General features: G+C 54.4%; 1 protein-coding gene across 4 annotated transcripts; it reads right to left on the bottom strand.

Annotated features, from left to right (window-relative positions):
- Positions 1 to 210: 210 nt before the first annotated feature.
- On the bottom strand, positions 211 to 17,987 carry PATZ1 (POZ/BTB and AT hook containing zinc finger 1). 4 transcript variants are annotated; one of them, XM_049866203.1, is made up of 5 exons: positions 16,654 to 17,987; positions 15,277 to 15,340; positions 9,121 to 9,292; positions 3,098 to 3,235; positions 211 to 1,735 (listed from the first exon to the last, which is right to left on the bottom strand). In XM_049866203.1, the coding sequence occupies exons 1-5, from the start codon at positions 17,922 to 17,924 to the stop codon at positions 1,317 to 1,319; spliced, it is 2,064 nt and encodes a 687-aa protein (XP_049722160.1). In that variant the 5' UTR covers positions 17,925 to 17,987; the 3' UTR covers positions 211 to 1,316. The 4 variants fall into 4 exon arrangements, with proteins under 4 accessions (XP_049722160.1, XP_049722161.1, XP_049722162.1 ...); XM_049866205.1 differs by having other exon boundaries at positions 1,609 to 1,735; positions 3,098 to 3,170; XM_049866204.1 differs by lacking the exon at positions 3,098 to 3,235.
- Between the last annotated feature and the right edge of the window lie 2,637 nt (positions 17,988 to 20,624).

The following is a 20,624-nucleotide window of genomic DNA, read 5'->3' as shown; positions in this document are numbered from 1 at the left end:
ATTTGTTGAATGAAGGGATGCTGGCTGGCAGCTAGATCTTCAGGGCGAACCTCCATCTGTCAGTCCTGGTAGATCTGATGCACGAAGGGGAATCCTCTTGTGTGAGAAGGCTTGTTGTCTGCTTGGGAAGAGAGGTCTCCTGGGATCCTGCCCCACCCTGGATGCAAGACTGTAGGCTGTCCACCCTCTGGGTCCCAAAGACCCTGTCAGCTGAAAAACCAGACTCCAGGAGTAGGTAGAGTAACATACTAACGTTTTTAATACAGTCTAATCAGTTCAATTCACATCATGAGGTCAATCTGGGCTTACTCAAGTGTGGCACACCGAGGTACACAATGTCCCCACCTGCTGGCTTCTCCCATTTTCTGGCTCCCGATAGCATCTAAACCCATACCTCCCTGACCAGACTGGCATTTTTTAAAATTTTGCATAAAACTATCTCTTCCATAGACTTTAAACAATCAACTAGCCAAATTAATTATGGTACATCTAAACAAGGTTTAATACTAACCCTAACATGTGACTGCGGTTTACAAAGAGCTCTGTATCACCTGGGATAGCTTTCAGTAGCAATTCACTACAACTGGTCCTAAAAAATAATAACAATAATAATAATTAGAGAATTAAAACCCAACAGCAAGTTGAATGGTTAAAATCATGTAAGAACTGGAATTTGGGGTGAGGGTGTCCTCAATAGCTGAGCTTGTCCCAGCAGTGAAATGCTGGCCTCCAAGCAGGGCTCCGGAAAGTCTAGGGCCCTCCAGGCCAAGGCTTGAGCTCAGAGGGACAGACCCTTACCCCATGGTCCATGGGATGCTGTAGGCTTCTGGCTTCCTTAAAAAACAGCTGGGCATCGGTGCTGTGTAAGTGGGTAGAAACCCTACCATGGTTTCTTTTGAGGGATGTGGGAAGGGGAAAGGGGTTAAGGGATTGGAGAAGTGGGAGGGGACCGAAATCATTGAGGTCCCAGAATGCCATGGAGTTGGGTTTGGTTTTGGTGTCACTAAGAATTGAGCACCAACAATTCTAGCTTCTGACCTTTAGAGAAACCAGGATTGATGTTGCCTTGGAGGCCTATGTAGTGTTTTCTGCCCTTGTCCCATACTGGATCTCGCAGACATGCTGCAGAGCATCAGATGAGAATCTATTTCTAAAGACCATTGGGGGACTGGGTGGTGGCGAGGGGAGTGGGGTGACAGGGTGGAGGGGGGGAGTTAAAAACGAATAAAAATCTCTCAGCTACAGAACCCGACGACATCACTTCCCTCCGCATTCACAGCATTTCTCCGCAGTCCCCAGAGGGACACACACATCTCTCATTTCCCCTCAGGCCCCATGGGCTGCTGGTCAACCTCAGGATCTACTAGAGATGATGCAAATGCTGACTGAACTATCTGAAACCCAAAGGACTCGAGGAGAGACATGTTCTGCTGGGGAGAGAAGGGTGAACCGAGGGCAGGGCCCAGGTCTCCTAGGGGGCCCCCAAGAGCCCGGACATGCACCTTCTGGATGTGTTTGTTCAAGTAGGATTTGGAGCGAAAGAAGCTCCCGCATTCGGGGCATGGGTACTTCTTCTCCCCATCGGATTCCATTTTGTTTTTGGGGACTGCCATGTCACAGGAGAAGGAGCCGTTGGTGCTCTGCTTCTCTGGAGTCTTTAGGTCGCTGGCATCTGAGAGGTCACCATAGGAGTCAGAGCTCTCAATCGGATCCTGATGTGAGCATTTCTGGCCTTCTACAAGAAAAACAAAACACAAGGGAGAGATGAGGCCAGGCTTTGGAGATGCTCCCTCCTGGAGGGGTTGTGGAAGGGAGCCGATGGCCAGCCACTGCCTTGGCAGAACCCACGGAGGCTCAGCCGGTCAGTCTGGGAGCCTGGAGTGCCTAGGGGGTGAGACAGCAGGGCCCTGGGGCCGCCAGTCTCCCTCGCTGCGACTCTTCATGCAGGTGCACACGTATTGCTCACCACCATCTCAGCCTGCTTCAAGGAAGGGGGGACATAGAAGGGGCTGCCACTGCTTCTGGCCAGAACTCAAGACCCCGAGCTCCTGGGCGCTCTCCTGGGGGCCTCTGGGGGAAAAATTGCTGCTCTGATGATGCCGAGGGGGATATCAGGGTCTCGCTCCTGAACCAGACTAGCTGCACTCTAGGAAGGCAAAACCAGAGCCGTGAGGGCTTCAACCGGGCAGACCCCATCAATGGCTCAGACAAAAACCAGTCCTTTTCCTCCTGCTGCAAACACAAGCCCTGCCTGGACCACCTGCCTTCTGCCAAAACCCTTCCAGACACAAGGGGCCAGAACACAGAGGTGAAAGCAATTTTGAACAACTCCATAAGCTGTGTGTCTGGGCCTGAGATGGCCCTCACTGCTCCACCTTGCCCAGCCCACATTGGCATCCTCAATCAATCAGTAGCTTCCTGCCTGGGTTCAGTGTGCCATGCCAGGAAGGGAGGTCTGTGATGGGAGCACGGAGCATGCCATCTCTACCATCTGCTGAGCCCCTGGCCTCATCCCTGAGGCAAAAGCAGCTTGAAACACCACAGAACCACCTGAGTCAACAAGTGAAGGTAGGGCCTGGGCAGCTCCCTGCAAACCAGAGTCCCCCATGCATCACACAAACGCAGCCAGTCGCCCTCTACAAAGGGCCGCTCACAGCAACCAACCACCCCTATCACAGGAGAAGCCAGCTGCTGGCTCCCCCACCCACAGGGTCAGAGGAGAAAGCTTTCAAGCCGCAGCTCCACACCATCCTCAAAGGGCGACAGTCAATGGACAGGCACAGACCGACTCGTCATGCAGGGCCCCTTTTCGTGCCCTGGGCAAGGGGCATCCCTGCAGGCCCCGGCTAGTGGGGGCCACCAAGAGCAGGGGAGGAGGGCTGAGGAAGAAGAGGCGCGGCTGGATCTCAGCAAGGCCCTAAAGGCTCACTCACTGCCCTGGAGTGAGACACCCACTGTGACTTTTATCCTGGAGGCCACTGCCACTCAGATTGCTGATCCTCCTGGAGGCAGCCTTCCCGCCTCCCCACGCCCGGCCCAGCGCCCTCACAACACAGTCTGCGCAGAGAAGCAAAGTGCAGAGCAAGGGGTCGCTTGCCTTTGTTGCCATAGGTCCTGGCGCAGTGGAACGCTGCTCCCCCATTCAGGATGGGCTCCTGGTGCCTGGAGACCTGGGGAAGGGGAACACCGTGGTGGGTTTTAACATGGGCCTTTAAGTAGGAGGCAGAGGAGAAACCTAAACAAGACAAAAGGAGATGAGACCCCGCGGCCAGCACACACCTCTCTGCTTCCCCCACGCCTCTCATCTGGCCGCACTGGCTAGCATTCCCGGGTCAGCTGCACCTAGAAGGGGCCCCCTCTTGGCTCAAAAACAGCTCCAACCATGTGAGCCATGTGCTCTGGATAGAGTAGGGCAGTGTCCAGGAATCGGCTTCTCTGCAGAGCCTCTCTGCAAGGCTGCAGTGAGGGGCTGGGGCTGGCCACCGTCGTAGGCTGGTCTGAGACCCTGCCTGCCCATCAGGGCCAGGGGGCAAATGCCTCGAGGCTTGCTTGATGCCTCAGGAATGGGTGCTTTGAGTGGATGTCCCATGGCCCCACGCCAGCTGCAAGGACCATGGCTAGAAATGTGATCAGACAAGTACACGGGCTCCAGGGCAGTCACAGAAGTCCAGCAAGCAGAATGCCTACTTAACACTTGTCAAAGTAACTGGACAATAAACCAGATTCTATGTCAGATGGGGTGGAGGCAAGATGAAATCCCAAAGGAACGCCTCCAGGAGTCCCTCTTCTACCTGTTAGGAGGTTTTCTATGATTTTGCCAACTTCCCCACTTTCAGAGTAACTGCCATTTAGTAATTGTTTAGACCTTTTGAAGAACAACAACAAAAATAGGAAGTTATGTTATAGGGGCACAGCCATCTCTTCTTCACGGTTCTCTCTCAGGTTGGGTTTTGGAGCATTCACCAGGTTCTCTTAAGGAAGATGAAACGGGTAATTTCTGTTGGTCTTTATTTTGGGGGAGGAGCAATCCAGCCATCTTGGAGCTGCTCCAGTCAGTTTGAGCCAGGAGATAGCTCAGGCTGGGAAGAGATCTTTGCCCAATTTTCACACCAGCCAGGAGTCTGAAGATGCGGAATCAGGTGGGCAGGAGAAGGATTTCAACTTGGGTTTCAAAGGAAGGAGCTGTGCCACCAAGCCCCACCGTAGTCAAGGGTCACATGTCTTCCGGCGAGAACTGACGCTTTTTAGCTAAGGCCCACTTGGAGCGCCAGCACCCTGACAGTACGCCTTTAGTCCACTCCAGGATCTGCTGACGCCATCGCAATACTTTCATTCCCTTTTAAATTTACAGTTGCAGGGTAACAGTGGGATCCACCGCTACAGGGTCAGAGGCTAGAGAACACTGTGTAATGATGTCCGCACGAAACTTGTTTTATTAAAAACTTTAAAGTGTTAGGCCCTCCTGAATGCCGCCAGAACTGTAATAAATAAGGGTTCACCTTTGGTGAGTGCTGACCGTGTGAGGGGCCCAACACAATGCAGACATTATTCTGTAGACTTCCCATAATGACCGTGTAACGCGGGAATTATTATTATTGCCATTTTACAGATGAAGAAATAGGCTTGGTGAGGTGAAATAACTGCAGTCATACACACAACTACTAAGTGCAGAGCCTGGACTCGAATCCAACACCATGTGCCAATAGAACTTGGCGCTTACCCACTGGGGAACTCTTTAATGGCTCCTGTGGCTTGGCCCTGGGCCCTAAAAACATCCCTTGGAGTGTTGTAACCATCATACCCATTTATACTTATGTGTCTCTCTGCCATATTGGTGGGTGAGGGTGGCCTGACAGCAGCACTTGGTGCTAGAAGGAAGTGGAAAACCAAGCAAATCTTCTTGCCTTGCCCGATAACAGGCGCTTCAGAGACCAGACATATGCTGGTCTCTGCTCTGTCTGGCAGAGTGAGTTGTCCTGTGCTGCGATCTGAGTGGCCTGTCTGGGGCCAACCATTTAGGGGGCTGACAGGCTTAAAAGGATCCCATGTTCACATTCCAAAGGGGGAGGCTGTAGTCAGCAACGAGTTGGCAAGTCTAATAATGGGAAAGAGGGTCTCAGTCCTGCCCCTTGGGTCAGCACTGTGGAGACCCTCAAAACCAAGCGGAACCAGGAAGTACTGGCCCTTGGCAACGAGTGGAAGATACGAGCAGTTTCTGATAATACGATGTGGCCACTTTAGAAGAGGATTTTCTTCTTTGTTTTTAATTCCTTGCGGGGCCTCTGAAGCCGTATGAACCCTTTCCCATGACGTGCCAAGGCAGGTCCACTGCAATCAAAGAGGACAGAGTAGAAGCAACAGAAATTATTCAGTTAATTCCTCATGGGGAGAGCGAGTCCAGGAGAATACAACAGATGCTCAACAAATACTTGCTACATTTTCCTGAAACACAGTCTGAGAAACACTTGGCTAGGTCCTCTTGACTCTCCCCAGCTGCAGATTGTACTATCTATAGCAGAACTACATGGGGAGGCGGGGAGGCGTGGATCCACGGATCCACAGCTGCCACTTGAAGCCCAGACTTTAAACACAGAGCAAATCAGCAGCTAAGTGTTAGAATGAAACAGAAGCTGAGTTTCTGAGCAGAAGACATCTTTTTAGCCAGGCATATTTAGCTGCCATTCTAAACTCACTGGCCCATCTACCGCTGATTAACCAAGAGCCAAGGTGGCAGCCTGGTCCCAGCATCAGAGCGGTGGAGGTGCCACAGCCCACAGCCCCCCTCCCTTTGGCTCCAGAGACAAAGAAACCCCTCTACTGCATGGACTCCCAGGACAGAATCCTCCAAGGGACTGACTCTCCAACCCTCTGAGGCCACCTGGAGTTTATTACTGAAAGGCTACTGCTCCTTAGTTGCTTTTTCTTGCCTGGTATGCCAGCAATTCACACTCCAGGAGCAAATCCTCCTTTGGCAGGTTCCACACACATGCAAGGGTTGGACTGCTCTCACCTGGTCCAAGCCGTGGCAGGGCCCTACCCAACTGAGTTGTGTTGAAGGGAGACACAAAAGTAGGTCCACGTTAGCTCAGTCTAGGGGAACGGTATGCTGTTCCCCGTGTCCATGGTTGGCCCTGGTGACAGCCTGCGCACTTAACCCCCGACTGGGGAGAAGGCTTCCTCTACCTTTTAAGTAGAAGGATGATGTGTCAGTCCAAATGTTATCTCTGTCAATGAGCTACCCCTCTTGCCCACACCAACACATATGCATATATACAAAGATCCTGCTACAGAAATTAAAAAAGGAAGAAAATGATGATCTACAGATCCCTCTCTCCTTCCCACTGCCGAAATCAACTGATTTCCTCAACTTGAAAATGAGGGAGCAAGCTTTTCTAGCCGTAACACCTCCCTCCGCTAATAAATATCTTCCTCTAATGGTATAATCCATGTCCTGACATGCCTCTGGGCAAGGACAAGGTCATCCAGCTTATAAACTTGCATCTGACTCAAGTGCAGGACTTAGGGCAGCAAGATTGCCTCCCCTCTTTCCCATTATTCATGACCAGGGGTTATTTGTGTGTCAAAGACTGAAAAAGATTAAGTAAATTAATACTGAAGGATCTCAGAGGGTACTTTGAAGTTCACTTGATCCAGCCTCAACCAGTTTTGATAAGCTGGCTGACATTTAGCTTTTGCGTAGACCTCATAAAGACAAGAATATTCATTCACTTATTTACGAAGCTCCTACTGTCATCCTACTCTTGGTGACAGGCAGGACAAAGGATGACACAGAGTGCTCTGCATCCTCATCTGATACCTCGATGTCTTTGGTGTTCAGAAGACCCTTGTCCTCCTAGGAAAACTCTTCTTTTTTTTTTTTGATCTCTTCCTACTTCTACCCAAGGAATGAGGCCAGAGGTAGAATCCTGCTTGTTCTCTTCTGATAAAGACCATCATTGTTTTCCCTTCTTTATGAGTACTCAGGGTGGGGTGAATCAGAGCCCTCTTTTGTCTTCTTGGAAGAATGGGACTTCAACCCAAAGATGTTGTCTTGCCATCCGGATCTAGTCCTGGCTTTTCTGAGAAATGGTGGGTTCTGGTTTTACTCTTTTGGATCCCCTGCCCTAGTCATGGAGCCCATTATTGTTGCCCAAGTTCTCTTTATTAGCCTGACAAAAAAAATCCTGATGTACAATAGTTGTTGGCTTTGCCCTACAGCTGTCTCCTAACTGGGTCAACTTTCCCCATAGTTCCCTGCTGCTCTCAGCTCGCCTTTCTTCCTGAACAGATCCCACCAGGGCTATGGTCCTGGCTCTCCCCACCACTTCTCCCCCACTCTGCAATCAGGACTGGACTTTTTCTGAGTTCTGTCATCAGCATCCTCCATTCTCTTTGGTTTTCAGCCTCTGTTCTTTGATCCCGGCTCTTGGGCTGGGAACTTCAACATTGGAAACTCAATAAAACATCTGCTGACGGCATGTGGCGACAGGCTTAGAGTTGTTTAGGGGCACTGTCAGGAAGCCAGATTTGGATGAAGCAAGACAGGAAACTATCTTTTTCTAGGGCTGGGGCAGCCACACTCAAGATGGTCAGTCCTACAGCCTGGTAACTTCTCCCTGCATGCACAACCCGAATGCTCACTACCTGGAGGAAGCTCCTGCCAGAAATGGGTTCTAGTGACACATCAGAAAACATGACAGATGATTTAAGCTGCTTTTATTACCGCTTCCCTAGTTTCACAGTGGCTTTTCTGGTGATAGGAAGGCAGGGAAACATCAATATCCAGGAGCCTTCAAGACAAATCCCAAGCATACAGTTCCAGGGAGAAACTCAGCCCCAGGCCTCCAAGAACACCCAGCTACTCAGCAGTCTCCCTCTACCAGGGACCTCAGGGCAGCCAGCACAGGCCTCAATGATCCCAGCCAAGGGCTGTTCAGTGTTGTCTGGGTGCAAACCAGATTGTCAGCGAGCCATGTCCCTCCTAACTGTCACAAAGTATAAGGTGTGCAGCATCTTGGGGTTCAGAAAACTTTCACATACATACCTCAGTTCCAGGATCCCCACAATAACCTGTGAGGTGGGCAACATGGCAGGCAAGGAATGTTTTCCACCCCATTTGAGAGATGAACAAACAGGCTCACAAGAGGAAGTGAGGCCACAATATAAAGCCACATAGTGAGGTGAGAGGGGCTAGAACCAAACCTGGGTCCCCTGACTCCTGGTTCAGTACTCAACCCACTAAGCCACACCCCAAATTTTCAGAAACATTGGGACAAGTGTGTCCCTGTAGATAAGGACTTCCCAGCAATGTCCCCAGCCTGGTCAAAGCAAGCACACCATGCAGAAGTATCTTTGTGCCCACCATACATAGCCATCCCGACCTCCTTCAGCACAGATAACAGCACAAGCCTCCTCTACTGACACCACAAGACACAAACCTCCAGCCCTTCCAGTAGCCAACAAAATCCGGCAGAACCTCAGGACAGGCCTGGCCTCATCCAACACAACACTGGTGCCAAAGAGTGAGACACGAGCTATACCGACTTTGTCCTCCAGCATGCTCACCTGTTCAGAATACCTTCCACTTTTTCTCATCAAGGCCACAACCTGAGTTTGAGATCTTTTGACCATTTGTACTAGAAAGTTTCTACCCCTTGTTCATCTCCAGATTTGATCCTCTTCCCTGGCTACTGAATTTCATGTGCCAGTGAAGCCTCAAGCAGGACCCCTTCCATTCCACCTCCTGGGACCTAATGACTCCTCCACCACCTTCAGGAGTTCAGAGGTATCTGCAAAATACAGCCATCCTGCCACCTGAGCAGCAGGTGTTTTGTGGGCCCAAGCTTGGGAACAGCACTTTCTCTTCCTGTTCCCACCTGCTGGTCTCTTGCGACCACCCATTCCAAATAGCCCAAGCTTCTTGGGAAGGAAGGGTTGACATACAGCTAGCTGTTTGAGCTGTAGGCAGATGGAAAACTGGTGGTTGGAAGGCATTTATCTTTCAAGGGGAGGGGAGAACCGTGCATAAGAGTCTGAGGCAGGGTGAGCAAGACACCCCCCGGGCCTCCCACACAAGCTCAGGCCCATCCTCTGTAAGTGAAGAAACAGTGGGAAGATTACCTCGGTTACAGATACTGCAGAAGTTGCTGGGCCCCTCACTGTGCTTCTTCAGGTGATCTGCCATGTATGCTGCCCGCAAGTACTTCCCACACACTTGGCAGGGCACCTTGTCTTCGTGACAGGCCAGGTGGGAGCGCAGACGGTCTCGGGTGGCAAAAGAGGCATTGCAGGTCTGAGGGCAGAAAGGAAAAAAACCAAATGAGGCAAAATCCACCAATCCGCCCAACTCTCCACCTAGCACACCATGAAGCAAAACCATCCTGGCCATGATGTGGGCCCCCTTTGTAGAGACAGCTTTAGAGCATGGCCCAAACTGTCTACCCGGAATGCCAAGTGGCTGCTCTTATTTCCCATGATGGGACACCTGAGTTGAAATCACTGGTTCCAAATGGTTACCACAAACATGTCAGAACATGGCAACCTAAGTTCTATACTTCTCTATAAGATGAGAAGAGTGATCAATGTCTTCATTCTTAAACATGAAAAATGGACTTTAAGAGCACTGGCTATAAGAGAATTTACAGATGAGCTACTGGCATATTGACAGACCAGTCCTCCTGGTTTCTATCCTTAGGCTCTCCCTAGTTGCTTTATATAGAGATTTCAATTTATTCACTTTATTCAAAAGTGACGTTAGTTTTGGCCACAGGGAGATGGAAAGGCAAGACAAAGCATAGAGCTAGCTCATCATGATATTCACATGAGTTTGTACTGAAAAGCTGCCTATAAAATGATAGTGTCAATTTTGTTAACTTTAGAGTTAACAGAAAGAATGAAGGCCAGAAGCTTTTGGGCGCATCTGTGGAAAGTTAAGCTGGTACTCGTGAGGATGCTGATGCTACCCTGCCCTGATGGACCACTCACTCTGGGCCAGGCAGGTACCAACTACGCTAAGCATTTTAAAGGCACTTAGCTCATGCAATCCTTCCTTACAGCAGCCCGCTGAGGAGGCAGGCTGCGTTATCAGCCTCCGAGAGAGCATGGCCAGAGAAGGCTGTGGCATAAGCACTCATTCACAGCCAGTCCCCAAGGCTAGATAGTTCAGGATCTCAGGTCAGCAGCCTGAGAAGGCAGTACCAGGTCACTGGGCATGTCCTGTACCTGAGGACCAGACACAGCATTGGTCATTGATCTCTCCAGATACCTCTTCCTCAGTTGAGGATCACAAAAGCACCTCAGCCTTGGGGTCACAGAATGTCAGACCCTCAGGAGAAGAATCTGGTGACTTTCATGCTGTACTGAGGTTCTAGTCAAGTTTGACATGTTTCTTTTTGTGTGTTTACTTTTTTAAAGCTGTAAGAGCAAGTACTGTTCACCTTTAAGTGAGTTATAGACTGAATGTTAACCCACTGGAGATGCACCACCCTGTTAACCTGCTAGAATGGAGCTGCTCCTGCTGCCTGTTTAACAGAAGCAGATCCTGAGATCTTGAGGTAAGTGAACACTGTCACCACGTACAAATGTTTATCTCCTTACAGTACAGTCACAGCAAGAAATAAACACAGCAAGGCTGTGGGGACAGAGGCACCACTGTTACTACCTGAATCCAGAATGTCTGTGCTTTCTTTCTCTAAGGAAGTGTTACAAATTTGAATAGGCCAATTTATACCAACGAAATACTGTTTTACCCTTTTTATATGTTGAGTTTCTTTGTTTTATAAATGAGAAAGCTAAGTTTAGAAAGTCGTTTGTCCAAAGCACAGATGGCTACCGGAAGAAGCAGCAGGCCGTTACTCTACCAGTCGTCCCTGTTTAGAGTTGTACAAACTGAGGCCCTGAAAGGGTATGGAGCAGTTAGGATGCAGACTGGCCTGTTCTCTTGCCATCTACATTCAGTGGAGGTACTTGTTTCAGGTGAGTGACAAGTTCTGATACCTTTTAGCACCGTGTACTCAGTAGCCATTTCATTAGCAGCCACGCCTCTCCTGACAGGAGAAGGTGACAGGATCTGTGCAGGGAACTGCAACACTTAGGTGATTCAGAAAGCATCATGGACACTTGGTCTCATGGTCATAGGTTGGCCCTACCTCAGGGGCCTTGTGACCCAAAGTCAGGTCACAGTGGGGGCAAGCAGAATCTTCCACCCAATCCATCAGCTTGTGAACCAGAGCAAGGGCTGCCATAAATGCCCTCAGGAGAGAGGGGTGCACTTGTTGATTCACCCACATACAGAGCCGGCTTCACCAGCCAGTGACTGAGGACCACCCCTCCATCGGTCAGAGGGACCAAATATGGATCCAGTGAAAGAAAACAGGCTGAGGGCACACATTCAGGATTCCTTTCCCACAGTCCCGAGGAAAGGGGACTACTGTGGGGATATGAAAGAGATGCTTGTTATTCTCACCAGCCTTCTTTGGGGATCTGTCCTCAAAAGGCTTTGTCTATCATACTAAGCTATCTAAAGATGATGGACAGCCAAACTTCAGTTATCCACAAGTGGATTACCCATTTGGGGGATTAGCTAAGCAGAATTAAAATCCTAGACTGAGCTGGCTTCCCCACTCCTCCCATTGATTATCCGACAAGGAATGAAAGCCAACTTTTGCCTGAGCAAACATAATTAGGCATGTAAATCTGCTGCTAGAGAAAAAAAAAAACAAAACAGAAATCTTCACTGTGTTACAAAGCCAAACTGAAGTGACTGTTGGCTCCTCTGTGCCAGAAGTGGCCCTCTGCTGCTGAAGTCCCTAAGACTTCCCGGGGAAACTGTGAAGGCATGAGTCCAAGTCTAGGCTGCCAGAAGTTCAGACAACACAGGACATGAAAGAGCCTGGTCACTTGGCCCAGGAGATGGAACAGAGAGAAAAGAGGCAGCTGAGAGACAGAACGCAGAGGGAACACCCAGAAGTTCCAGGCTGGAGCCACTCGGGAGAAAAGCGTCCCTGTCCTGGAGACAGAAGACAGAGCCCCTGCTGGGGGGAGAGTGGGCCAGTGGTACACAAGGGGCTGCCCTGCTCCCTCCCAGGTAACCATGCTGTTGCTGGATGCTCACCTCTGGTCACCACTCAACGCTGATCCCCAGCCATGCTCCCTCCCCTCCCCTGCCACTTGCCCTATCCCAGACTTCCTAAAGGCTGGACCAGCTTAGGATTGGGGCCCAGCTGGTACTGGTACACTAGTGTACACCCGACTCTTGGTGGTGGTAGAAGTCTGGCACCCTCAGGGGCTTCAGTAGCCTTTCCTACAGCCCTGGAGGTTTAGCTCCATGCATGGGCTTTGCTGGGTCCCTTAAGGGTATCAGATCCCTTTTTCCCACTTCATTCCTTCTCTAATGAGTTGTTCCTCCAGTTAAAACCACCCAAGAAGTGGGGCCACTGGAAACAAGGGGAGAGGTCTGAGCTGCTCTAGCCTCAGTTTCAGGCTGGGCTCCAAATGGGGGAGACGTCCCAGCCCACTGAACCCATAAACTCAGCCGTGCCTGGGGCATCTCGGCTGGGCCCAGCAAGGGAAGAAGACTCCAGCCCAAGGAGAGGCTGTATGTATGTCACTGCCCAGCCCCAAGCTTCCTACTCCTCAGTTCAGATGGCCTTTCACTCAAGCTGTGGCACCTGTCTGTGTAACTGTCCCCTTCCACGCTCTGCACTAATGTCCACACAGCAGCAGAAGGGCTGAGAAGTACGCCCATGCCCAGCTCTGCCAGTGGCCCCAGGAACCAACTCCCAGAGAGCCCTCTACCTCTGATGCTTTCAGAATATCGCACCATGCAAAACAGATGCCACTTCTGTTTAATTAAGCCCAGGCACACCTGGCTAGCCAGCCCAGTGCAGAGAGCCAGCACGTCTTCCCCTCGGGGTGAAGTTGTGGCTACAGGGCTGGAGGTGGGCCCGCGGGTCTGTGAGTGTGCACTGGAGGTGGAGCAGGAACAGGCTCGTACACCAAGGGACAGTGATGTCAGTGTTATGACACAGACCAAGGACAAAACACACAAAGCCTCAAATGTTAGAATGAAAACTTTTATCATCACTCCTGTTCTCCCGGCGGAGCCTGCAGGGCTAAAGGGCACACCAGTGGGATCCAAGGGTCTACATCTGCTTTATCAGCCCCATATAAAGCTACTGGTTAGTCTAGTTCCTGAGCAGACCTGCTAATAAACCTTAAAATCACAGAAATCTAATATACTAGCCAGAAATTAAAGCAGGACCCGTCTGAGTGAGCAGGGACGAGGGCAACATGGGTGACCCCACTGGAGTTGTACCAGAGTCTTCTCTGGAAGCAGATTCACTCCCCAGGGGCGGGGGTTAGCCAGGCCCCATTCTACAAACCCCATGCCTTATGGGAGGTAATGCCAGGGTCGGGGAACAGATAAGCCAGTGGCTTAGTTCTCACAAAAGCACCAACCTCTAAAATCACCCAGGCAAGTACAGATGCCTAGGCGTATCATCTGTTAAAGGGGAGAAAAAAAAGGCAAGATAGCCCAGAAAGAAACCCGGAGGCTGTAGGAGGATCCAGAAAGGAGCTCCTTGCGCTCCCATCTCGGAGCCCTGAGCTGGGAAAGGCCCCAGATCATCCAGGGAGGGACTGGGCATGGTGGGCAGGGACCACCCTGCTGGCCTTTCCCAAAGCAGGGGTCTCAGGCCAGGCACCATTCCTGCTCCCCTCCACAGGAAGCCCTCTCCGGGAAGGCCCAGGCTAGCCTACGGGCCACTGGGCAAAGGCCCTGCCACCCTCTGGGGCGGTCCAGCCCTGCCTCAGATATCCTGGTGGGGCTGGGCAGAAGAGAGGGCTGCTGGAGTGTGCTGGGCCCAGGTTTTCAAGGGCTGGGAATGATTTTTTTAGAGAAAGGGAAAAGGCGGTGTCAGGAACCGAATGGGACGACCTCCACAAAGCAGGCTGGGCAAAGTCCCATGATGGCAGGTCGCTAGGAAGAGGTTCCAGGGGCGGCAGGCCGCTGCTGCTCCCAACCCACACCTGGAAAAAGGGCAGAGAGTGCAGGTTACCCCCCCAGGCCACTGGGCACAGCCCCACTGCCCTCTGGACTCCTCCTACTCTGCCTCAACTACTCAGCACATTACCTGGGACAGTCAGAATGTGCTCCACATTGGGAGAATCACAGAGAGAGAAAAAGCAGCAAGGCAAAGACAGATCCCAGCCAGCCCACCCCTGGGTCAGCCTCTGTCTTCTCATTCTCCTCTGGGGAGGCTGCCCGGTCTGGTATCTGTGAACACTGTCCTCACCTGGCCCCTGGGACTCTGCCCTACCTACAGCACATCCCTCCCTCCCAACAAGTCTCACTGAGCCCTCCCCTCTGGCCACCAAGAGGGGAAAGAGAAACACGGTGTCCTATCAAAGGCTGTTGTGAGCTCCCCACCACCTCCCTGTTGTCTCCCCCTCAAATGGCAGGAACTTGGCACAGGAGAGGGGAGCGAACCAAGGAGAAAACAAAGGTGTGTCTGCCATCCATACAGGAATGCTCAATGGGCAGGAGAGGAAATTCAAGTTTCTGAGCACCAGCAGGAACTCCAGATACTGTTCAAGCAGACAAAGGGGGGAGAGCCCGGCCTAGCCTTCCCTACAAGCTGCTACACAGAGAAGACAGCTGGCAAGAAGAGAAGACCTTGCTCTCTGGCCCTCCAGAAATGCTGGCTGTTGGGACACACAGCTAGGGATGGTTTAAACAGGTGCCAATGCTCACACTGGGCCCACCCGCTCCCCCACCACCCTTTGTGCCCTTAAGCTGAGGGAAGCCAGAGGACCTCCAACTCAGGTCAGCCTGCCTGTCAGATGAAAGGAAGACTCTGACAACAGAGTTATTGGCTAGAGCATAAGAAGCCCTTTACAAACCCTTCCCTCCAGTTGTGGGTCCCTGGATACCGCTGGGGAGTCATTGCCCCCAGACTGACATGTGTGCAGTATGGCCCGCCAGCCAAGGAGCCGGCAAACACCAGGAAAGTAGAGCCAAGCAGGAGACCGAAGGCGGAGTGGGAACCAGAACTAAGCAACCAGGAACACTGGGGAGTGGGGGTAGGGGGCGGGAGCTGGGGGGAAGAACAAAGGATGAGAGCTGACGGAGGGACAGCAGGAGGTGTGCAAAGCAGTGGTCAATCAGCCGGCCCCTGGCACACAAGGCCCCCGGCACACACATCAGTTGCTCTTAGCCGCAGTTGTAAGAACAGCGGCATCCTCCTTTAGCCCTTCTCTGCCCAGCCCAGCCCCTACCTGACACTTGTGAGGCCGCTCAGAAGTGTGCACCTGCTTGATATGTCCATTCAAGTGATCAGGCCTGGAAGAGAGAACCAAGAGACTTTAAACCTTGGAAGAGAAGGCCAGACTTGGCCAGAAGCTCCCCACCCCCAACACAAGCACACACACTGCCAGAGAGGTCTCTCCCCACCCAGCTCTGGCTCCCACAGGCCCCACCAGGTCTCTCTGCCCTGGTTTTCTCCAGGCGAGGAGTGGAGGGAAATGAGCATTTGACTCTGACCTTGCCTGTCTACCTCCTTCTTCTCCCCAAACCACAAACTCAGTGATTTCTGGGATCAGAGACAGGGCGGCCTTGCTGCAGCCTTTACAGGAGGGGGTGGGTGTGATTCATTGTCCAGGACTAAAGCCCCTTAGAAACTCCGCGTTCCCCTCCCCCAGCCTCTCCCACCACAGCAACCAATGAATGTCACTCAGATGGAATTTAGTCCCCAGAGGCCACGAGATGGAGCTTAAGTCCCCAGCTGGGCTGGTAAACCAGATGCCCTCCCCGGGCAGGTGGGCAGGGACTGCCTGACCGGTAGGACTGGTTCCTGGTTGGGGCCCCTCTGAGGGAGTTCTCCATCCCCAGCTTCACATACACAAGCTCCTCAGGATCCAGACAAGTTAAAACCAGCCTTTTATTCTGAATATTTTCTGAGAGAGAAACCAAACAATCCTCTGCTCCCAAACAAGTCCTCAGTTCCCCACCAGGCTTACTAAAAAGTGAATTTAAAAAGAGATCCTGCCCCTCTTCTCCCTGCCCTGAGGACATAAAGGGGACCTGTGGGTTCAGTGAGGCTCTGGAGGCGAAAGGTCCCAACAGATATAGATCTTGGCACGAAGAGCCTCTGGGAGTTTCCTCGTGCCCTGATCCCAGGAGGCTGAGATGTGAGGCTGGAGTCTCTGTGCTGGGGGGCTTGGTGTGGCCAGAGTGAAGATGCGCTTGTCCCAGTCCTTCCCTCGTCAGCCATTCATGCTGGGAGTAGCTGGAGGAGCCCAGCCTCCCGCCCCCAGACAGGGCCCCACGCCTGGTGCCGGAAACACAAAGAGAGCCCAGGGAGAAGAATGGCGAGGCCTGGTGGCTGTGGCCTGAGGAATCCAGCCCTTTCCCACAGGCCCTGAGGAGAGGTAGTGGGGGGGCACGCCTAGTGCCAGAAAACTTCCCTGAGGAAAAAGAAAGCAGCTCTTGGCAGCACCATCTCAAAATTGGGACCTTTAAAACACTCTCCCCAAACCTGACATGGCCCTGTAAGGTCTAGTGATCCCCAAAGTCCCACATCGCCAGATCTTGGCAAGGAGCTGTCCTACAAGCCAAGAAGAGGCCAAGCCATGGGCTGGGGCACCTTTCCTCACCTGGAGAAGCCTTTCCCACAGCTCTGGCAGATGTAGGGCTTGCCCACGGACCCGTCATGGGACCGCACATGGTAGGACATGCGATCTTTCCTCTTGAACCTAAGTCCACACACGGGGCAAGAGTAGGGCTTCTCCCCAGAGTGGGAGAGCTTATGCCGGTTGAGATGGTACACGTCTCGGAAGATCTTGCCACAAATCTCACAGGCCACCTGCTTCCGGGTCCGGCTCCTCTTACGGGGGCCATCAGGATCCTCAGAGATGGGTAGCCCATTCTCGCCCAGCCTTGGAGGAGGAAGATCAATGTAGCCCAGCTGGAGGCTGGTGACGCCGTGCTGTGCCTCGTGCTGCCGGAGACGGTTGGCATCAGTGAACACCTTTCCACACAGGCCACATGGAAGGATGCCTGCCTCCCTCAGGCCCCCTGGGGAGCCAAACATTGAGTCCAACAGGTTGGCCTTCCTTGGGCGGCCCCGGCCTCGTTTGCCAGTCAGGGGAGGGGCACTGGATGCCACGTTGGGGAATGGGGAAGTTAGCAATTGGGGGGATAAAGGTCCAGCCACCATGGGCAATCGATCCACCCCAGGTAACACAGGCAGAGAGGACTGGCTTGCAATGGCTGCACCTGCCGCCCGGGCTGCCTCCTCCTCGGGCTGCATGCTGCCCGCAATGCCATTGCTGTTGGCTGCCAAGGCTGCCCCATTGGTCATGTCCAAAGGGAAGCCCAAGTCCGAGGTCCCAGGCGGGCGGAAAAGCATGATGTCGGCCCGAGCAGGGGGCACCAAGATCTGCACGTTGGACTGTTTGATGACTTCCTGGCAGATCTCGATGACCGACCTCATCAGCAGGAACTTGGCGGCCGTCATAAGCTCAGGGAAGCTCTCCAGGCGCACCACGATGCGGGAAGTGTAGGCAAAGTCCAGGATGTCCCCGAACACCTTGGAGCTGATGGTATGCATCTCCAGCTCACGGCTGTCCCCGGCCCCGCCGCCGGGCCCCGCCGCCGCGCCCCCCACGTCGGTGGGACCGCCGTCAGCAGCTCCACTGTCGCCCAACTGGGCGCTGAACACGGACTCAAAGTACTCGCTGCAGGCGGCCAGCACGGCGCGGTGAGCTGGGAAGCTCTCGTCGCCCACACGCAGGAGCACGTCGCAGAAGCGCCCGCCGTTTTTGCGCTGCTGGTTAAGGTTGTGCAGCATCTCGGTGCTGTGCCTGCTCACCTGGTAGGTGTAGCAGCCCGACGGGCCGCAAGAAGCGTCGTTCACTCGCTCCATAGCCGCCACCCCCTCCCCACTAGCCGGGCCGCGGCACCTGCCCGCCCCCCTCCCTTCCCTGAGGCAGCGAGAAGCGGGGTGTAACAGACGTATCTACACTCTCCACACGTGCCGGCCCCGGACTCTGTGGTATCGCAGGTGCGCCGAATGCACACACCCCCTGCCCAAATAGGACTGTCTAGACCGTGGGGTGCACCACCCCCCACATTGCCGCCCCCAGGCTGACTCGATCGCGCGCTCCTCTTTCCTCCCTGTCCGCCCGCCTCCCTTTCTCGGTCTACCTTCCGGGGGGTAAGCGAGAGAAGAGGTGGCGCCCCTCCTGCAAACGCGCCTGCCACCTCCCCTCCCTCCCGCCAGGCGGCGCCGGCGCGCAGCCAAAAGGAGCGCGCGCGGGGAGAGGAGGAGGAGGGGTCGGCCGCACAAGCGCGCGCGCGCGCCGCGGCTTTTCCCGGGCCCGCTGGGGGCGCGCGCTGCGTCCCCTGCAAAGCGCGAGCCGGGGCGGGGGCGCCGGAGCGGAGGAAACAAAAGGCGAAGGCGGCGGCGGGGCGTGCGCGGGGGCGGTGGCGCGAACCAGTCCCGGAGCCCGGCGGGCGGTGGCGGCAGCGGCGGCTGGAGCGGGAGGGCAGGCGGCGGCGGGGTGGGCCCTTCCCCGGGCCGGGCGAAGGCGGCGGCGGAGCGGAGGCGCTGCGGCCCCGGGCTCCGTGTGTTCGGAGCGGAGGAAAGATGGCAGCGGCTGCACTTCCTCTTGCACTTTCACCCCTGGGGGGAGGAGAAGGAGGGGGCGATACCAACAACACCCCCCCTCTCGCTTGCAGGAAAAAAAAAAAACGGCAAGCTCGGCTTGGGGGCCCCCGGCGCCCCTGGCCGTGCACGTGCGTGCCCGGATCCTTGGCCCGGGCCGCCCCGCACGGCAAACTTTCCACTTTCTTTGTGCCGAGCGCCCCCCCCTCACCCAACCTAGGATGCACGTCCCCCCGTCTCTATTTATACAACCCCCCCTCGCAGCTCACTCCCCCCTGCTTCCTGCCCCCCCTCCTCACTCCCCAGCTCCGCCAATGCTAGCGCAGGCTGAGCCCCCGTCCGCCCCCGCCTCCGCACCCCGCCCGCAGGGCCGGGGGCTGCAGTTCCAGCCCCCCCCCCCACGACCAATGCAAACGAAGCGCGGAGCCAGCAAACCAGCTCCCACTGGCTTTCCCCTCCCCGCCGACAGTGGCGGCGAGCGGCCCGGAGGGGGGCTGGGGTTGGAGAGCCTGGCCCCCCAGCCTGTGATGCGCACCCGCAGGCCGAGCTGGCGTCGGGCACCCCTCGGAGCCTCCTTTTGATGCTCGAGATCCCCAGAAGTCGCCTGCGACCGCCTCCCGGCTATCAGCTCGGGGTCCTGGCCGGGGGCCGGCTGACCCTACGAAGCTGCTTCATCCCGCGCGCTAACCGAGCCGAAGGGGCTGCGCGCTCGGGAGAGCTGGAGAGAAGCCAGCGTCCAGCCTGTCCCCCAAACCACTGCTTTGTGCCCTGGGGAGCAGGAAGTCACCAGCTCAGGGAGGCGACTAGATAGGGGCGAGGGCGATGGACAAGAGCAGGGATCCCAGCGCGCCAAGCAGCCCCCTAAGTAGGGGTATCGAAGGGCCAGGAGCACCATCGGGCCTCCCCAGGCCCAGAGCATCCCTAGTGCCCACAGCCCCGCGAGACGCCGAGCGCTCAGGCCCTCGGCCCCGCGGGTAGGCCTGGGCGCTTTGTCCCCGGCCGGCCTGGGTATGCTGCTCTGTGCGGGCTGGACGCCGCGGTTCGCCCGCCAGGGAAGCGCTGGCGGCCGGCGCTGGGCGGCCAGTTCGGATCCCCGGGCTGCAGGCGTCGCGTGTGCGAGCGGGAAGTTCCCACAGTTGCAAAGAGGGAGCGAAGTGCGTGTTCCAAACTTTCCACGGTTCCAAACTGAGCGCTTCCATTAAGAGAAGCAGTATGCGAGGAAAGGCATTCTGGGTATTAGTATGCAAATGCACCGCCTGGCTTCCAGCTCCGCCCGGGAGCCCCAGCGCCGCGCGCCTAGCTCGCGCCGGGCCACGCTCGCCTCGGGGTTTCCGGGCGTGGCACCGCGGGAGGACTGGAGTTCGAATCCGAGACTGCGGGATCTAGTTATGTACCCTGACGCCAGTTCCTTGGTCTTTCTGAGCTTCAGTTAAACTGAGTCAGTTTCCTAACTTATGTCTCCAGAGCGCGTATTTCTGGACAAGTTCTGTGTCCTTACACACCTCTGCACTCTTTAGGGCGTAATAGCTGCCAAATGCCCGTTGGAAAGAATGAATGAGTCCTAAAGATCTGAGGAAAGTTCCCTGGACCGGGAGTCAGGAGATCTGTGTTCTAATAGCCCAAGTTCACTGTGACCTCCCTGAGCCACAGTTTTCGCGGGCAGATTCCGGGCCCCAGCGATTTTTGTGTTGAGAGTGCTACTGGGAGCAGCCGCAAAGAATGAGGAAAGGGATCGACTCAACGGCAATGGGTTGTATATAGGATCCTTCCAAGATAGGTATGGATATTCTTATTCTCCTGCTGAAGGAACTGAGGAAGGTGAGTGACTTGCTCAAGACTACACAGATAATGGTGGAGCCGGGCTTCCAACCCGGGAGCCTTTCTCACTGTGCCCCTTTCTCACCTGTGGCTTCTGAAGCCCCTCAATGCTCCACGTGCGCCAAGACCCGACCTACCCTC

The sequence above is a fragment of the Elephas maximus genome, chromosome 22, assembly GCF_024166365.1.
Source record: "Elephas maximus indicus isolate mEleMax1 chromosome 22, mEleMax1 primary haplotype, whole genome shotgun sequence".
Taxonomy (NCBI): domain Eukaryota; kingdom Metazoa; phylum Chordata; class Mammalia; order Proboscidea; family Elephantidae; genus Elephas; species Elephas maximus.
The sequence above is the reverse complement of the archived record's forward strand: the minus strand, read 5'-3'. Positions and strand labels throughout refer to the sequence as shown.

Bases quoted from the DNA above. Each gene is read 5' to 3' on its own strand.
- PATZ1 (XM_049866203.1), bottom strand. From the start codon at position 17,924: ATGGAGCGAGTGAACGACGCTTCTTGCGGCCCGTCGGGCTGCTACACC. The intron at 15,341-16,653 runs GTGAGGAAAGGT...TCTCTCTTCCAG, and splicing joins TGTGGGAAAGGCTTCTCCAG to GCCTGATCACTTGAATGGAC. The intron at 3,236-9,120 runs GTAATCTTCCCA...TGTCTTGTTTAG, and splicing joins CTGCAGTATCTGTAACCGAG to GTTTCTCCTCTGCCTCCTAC.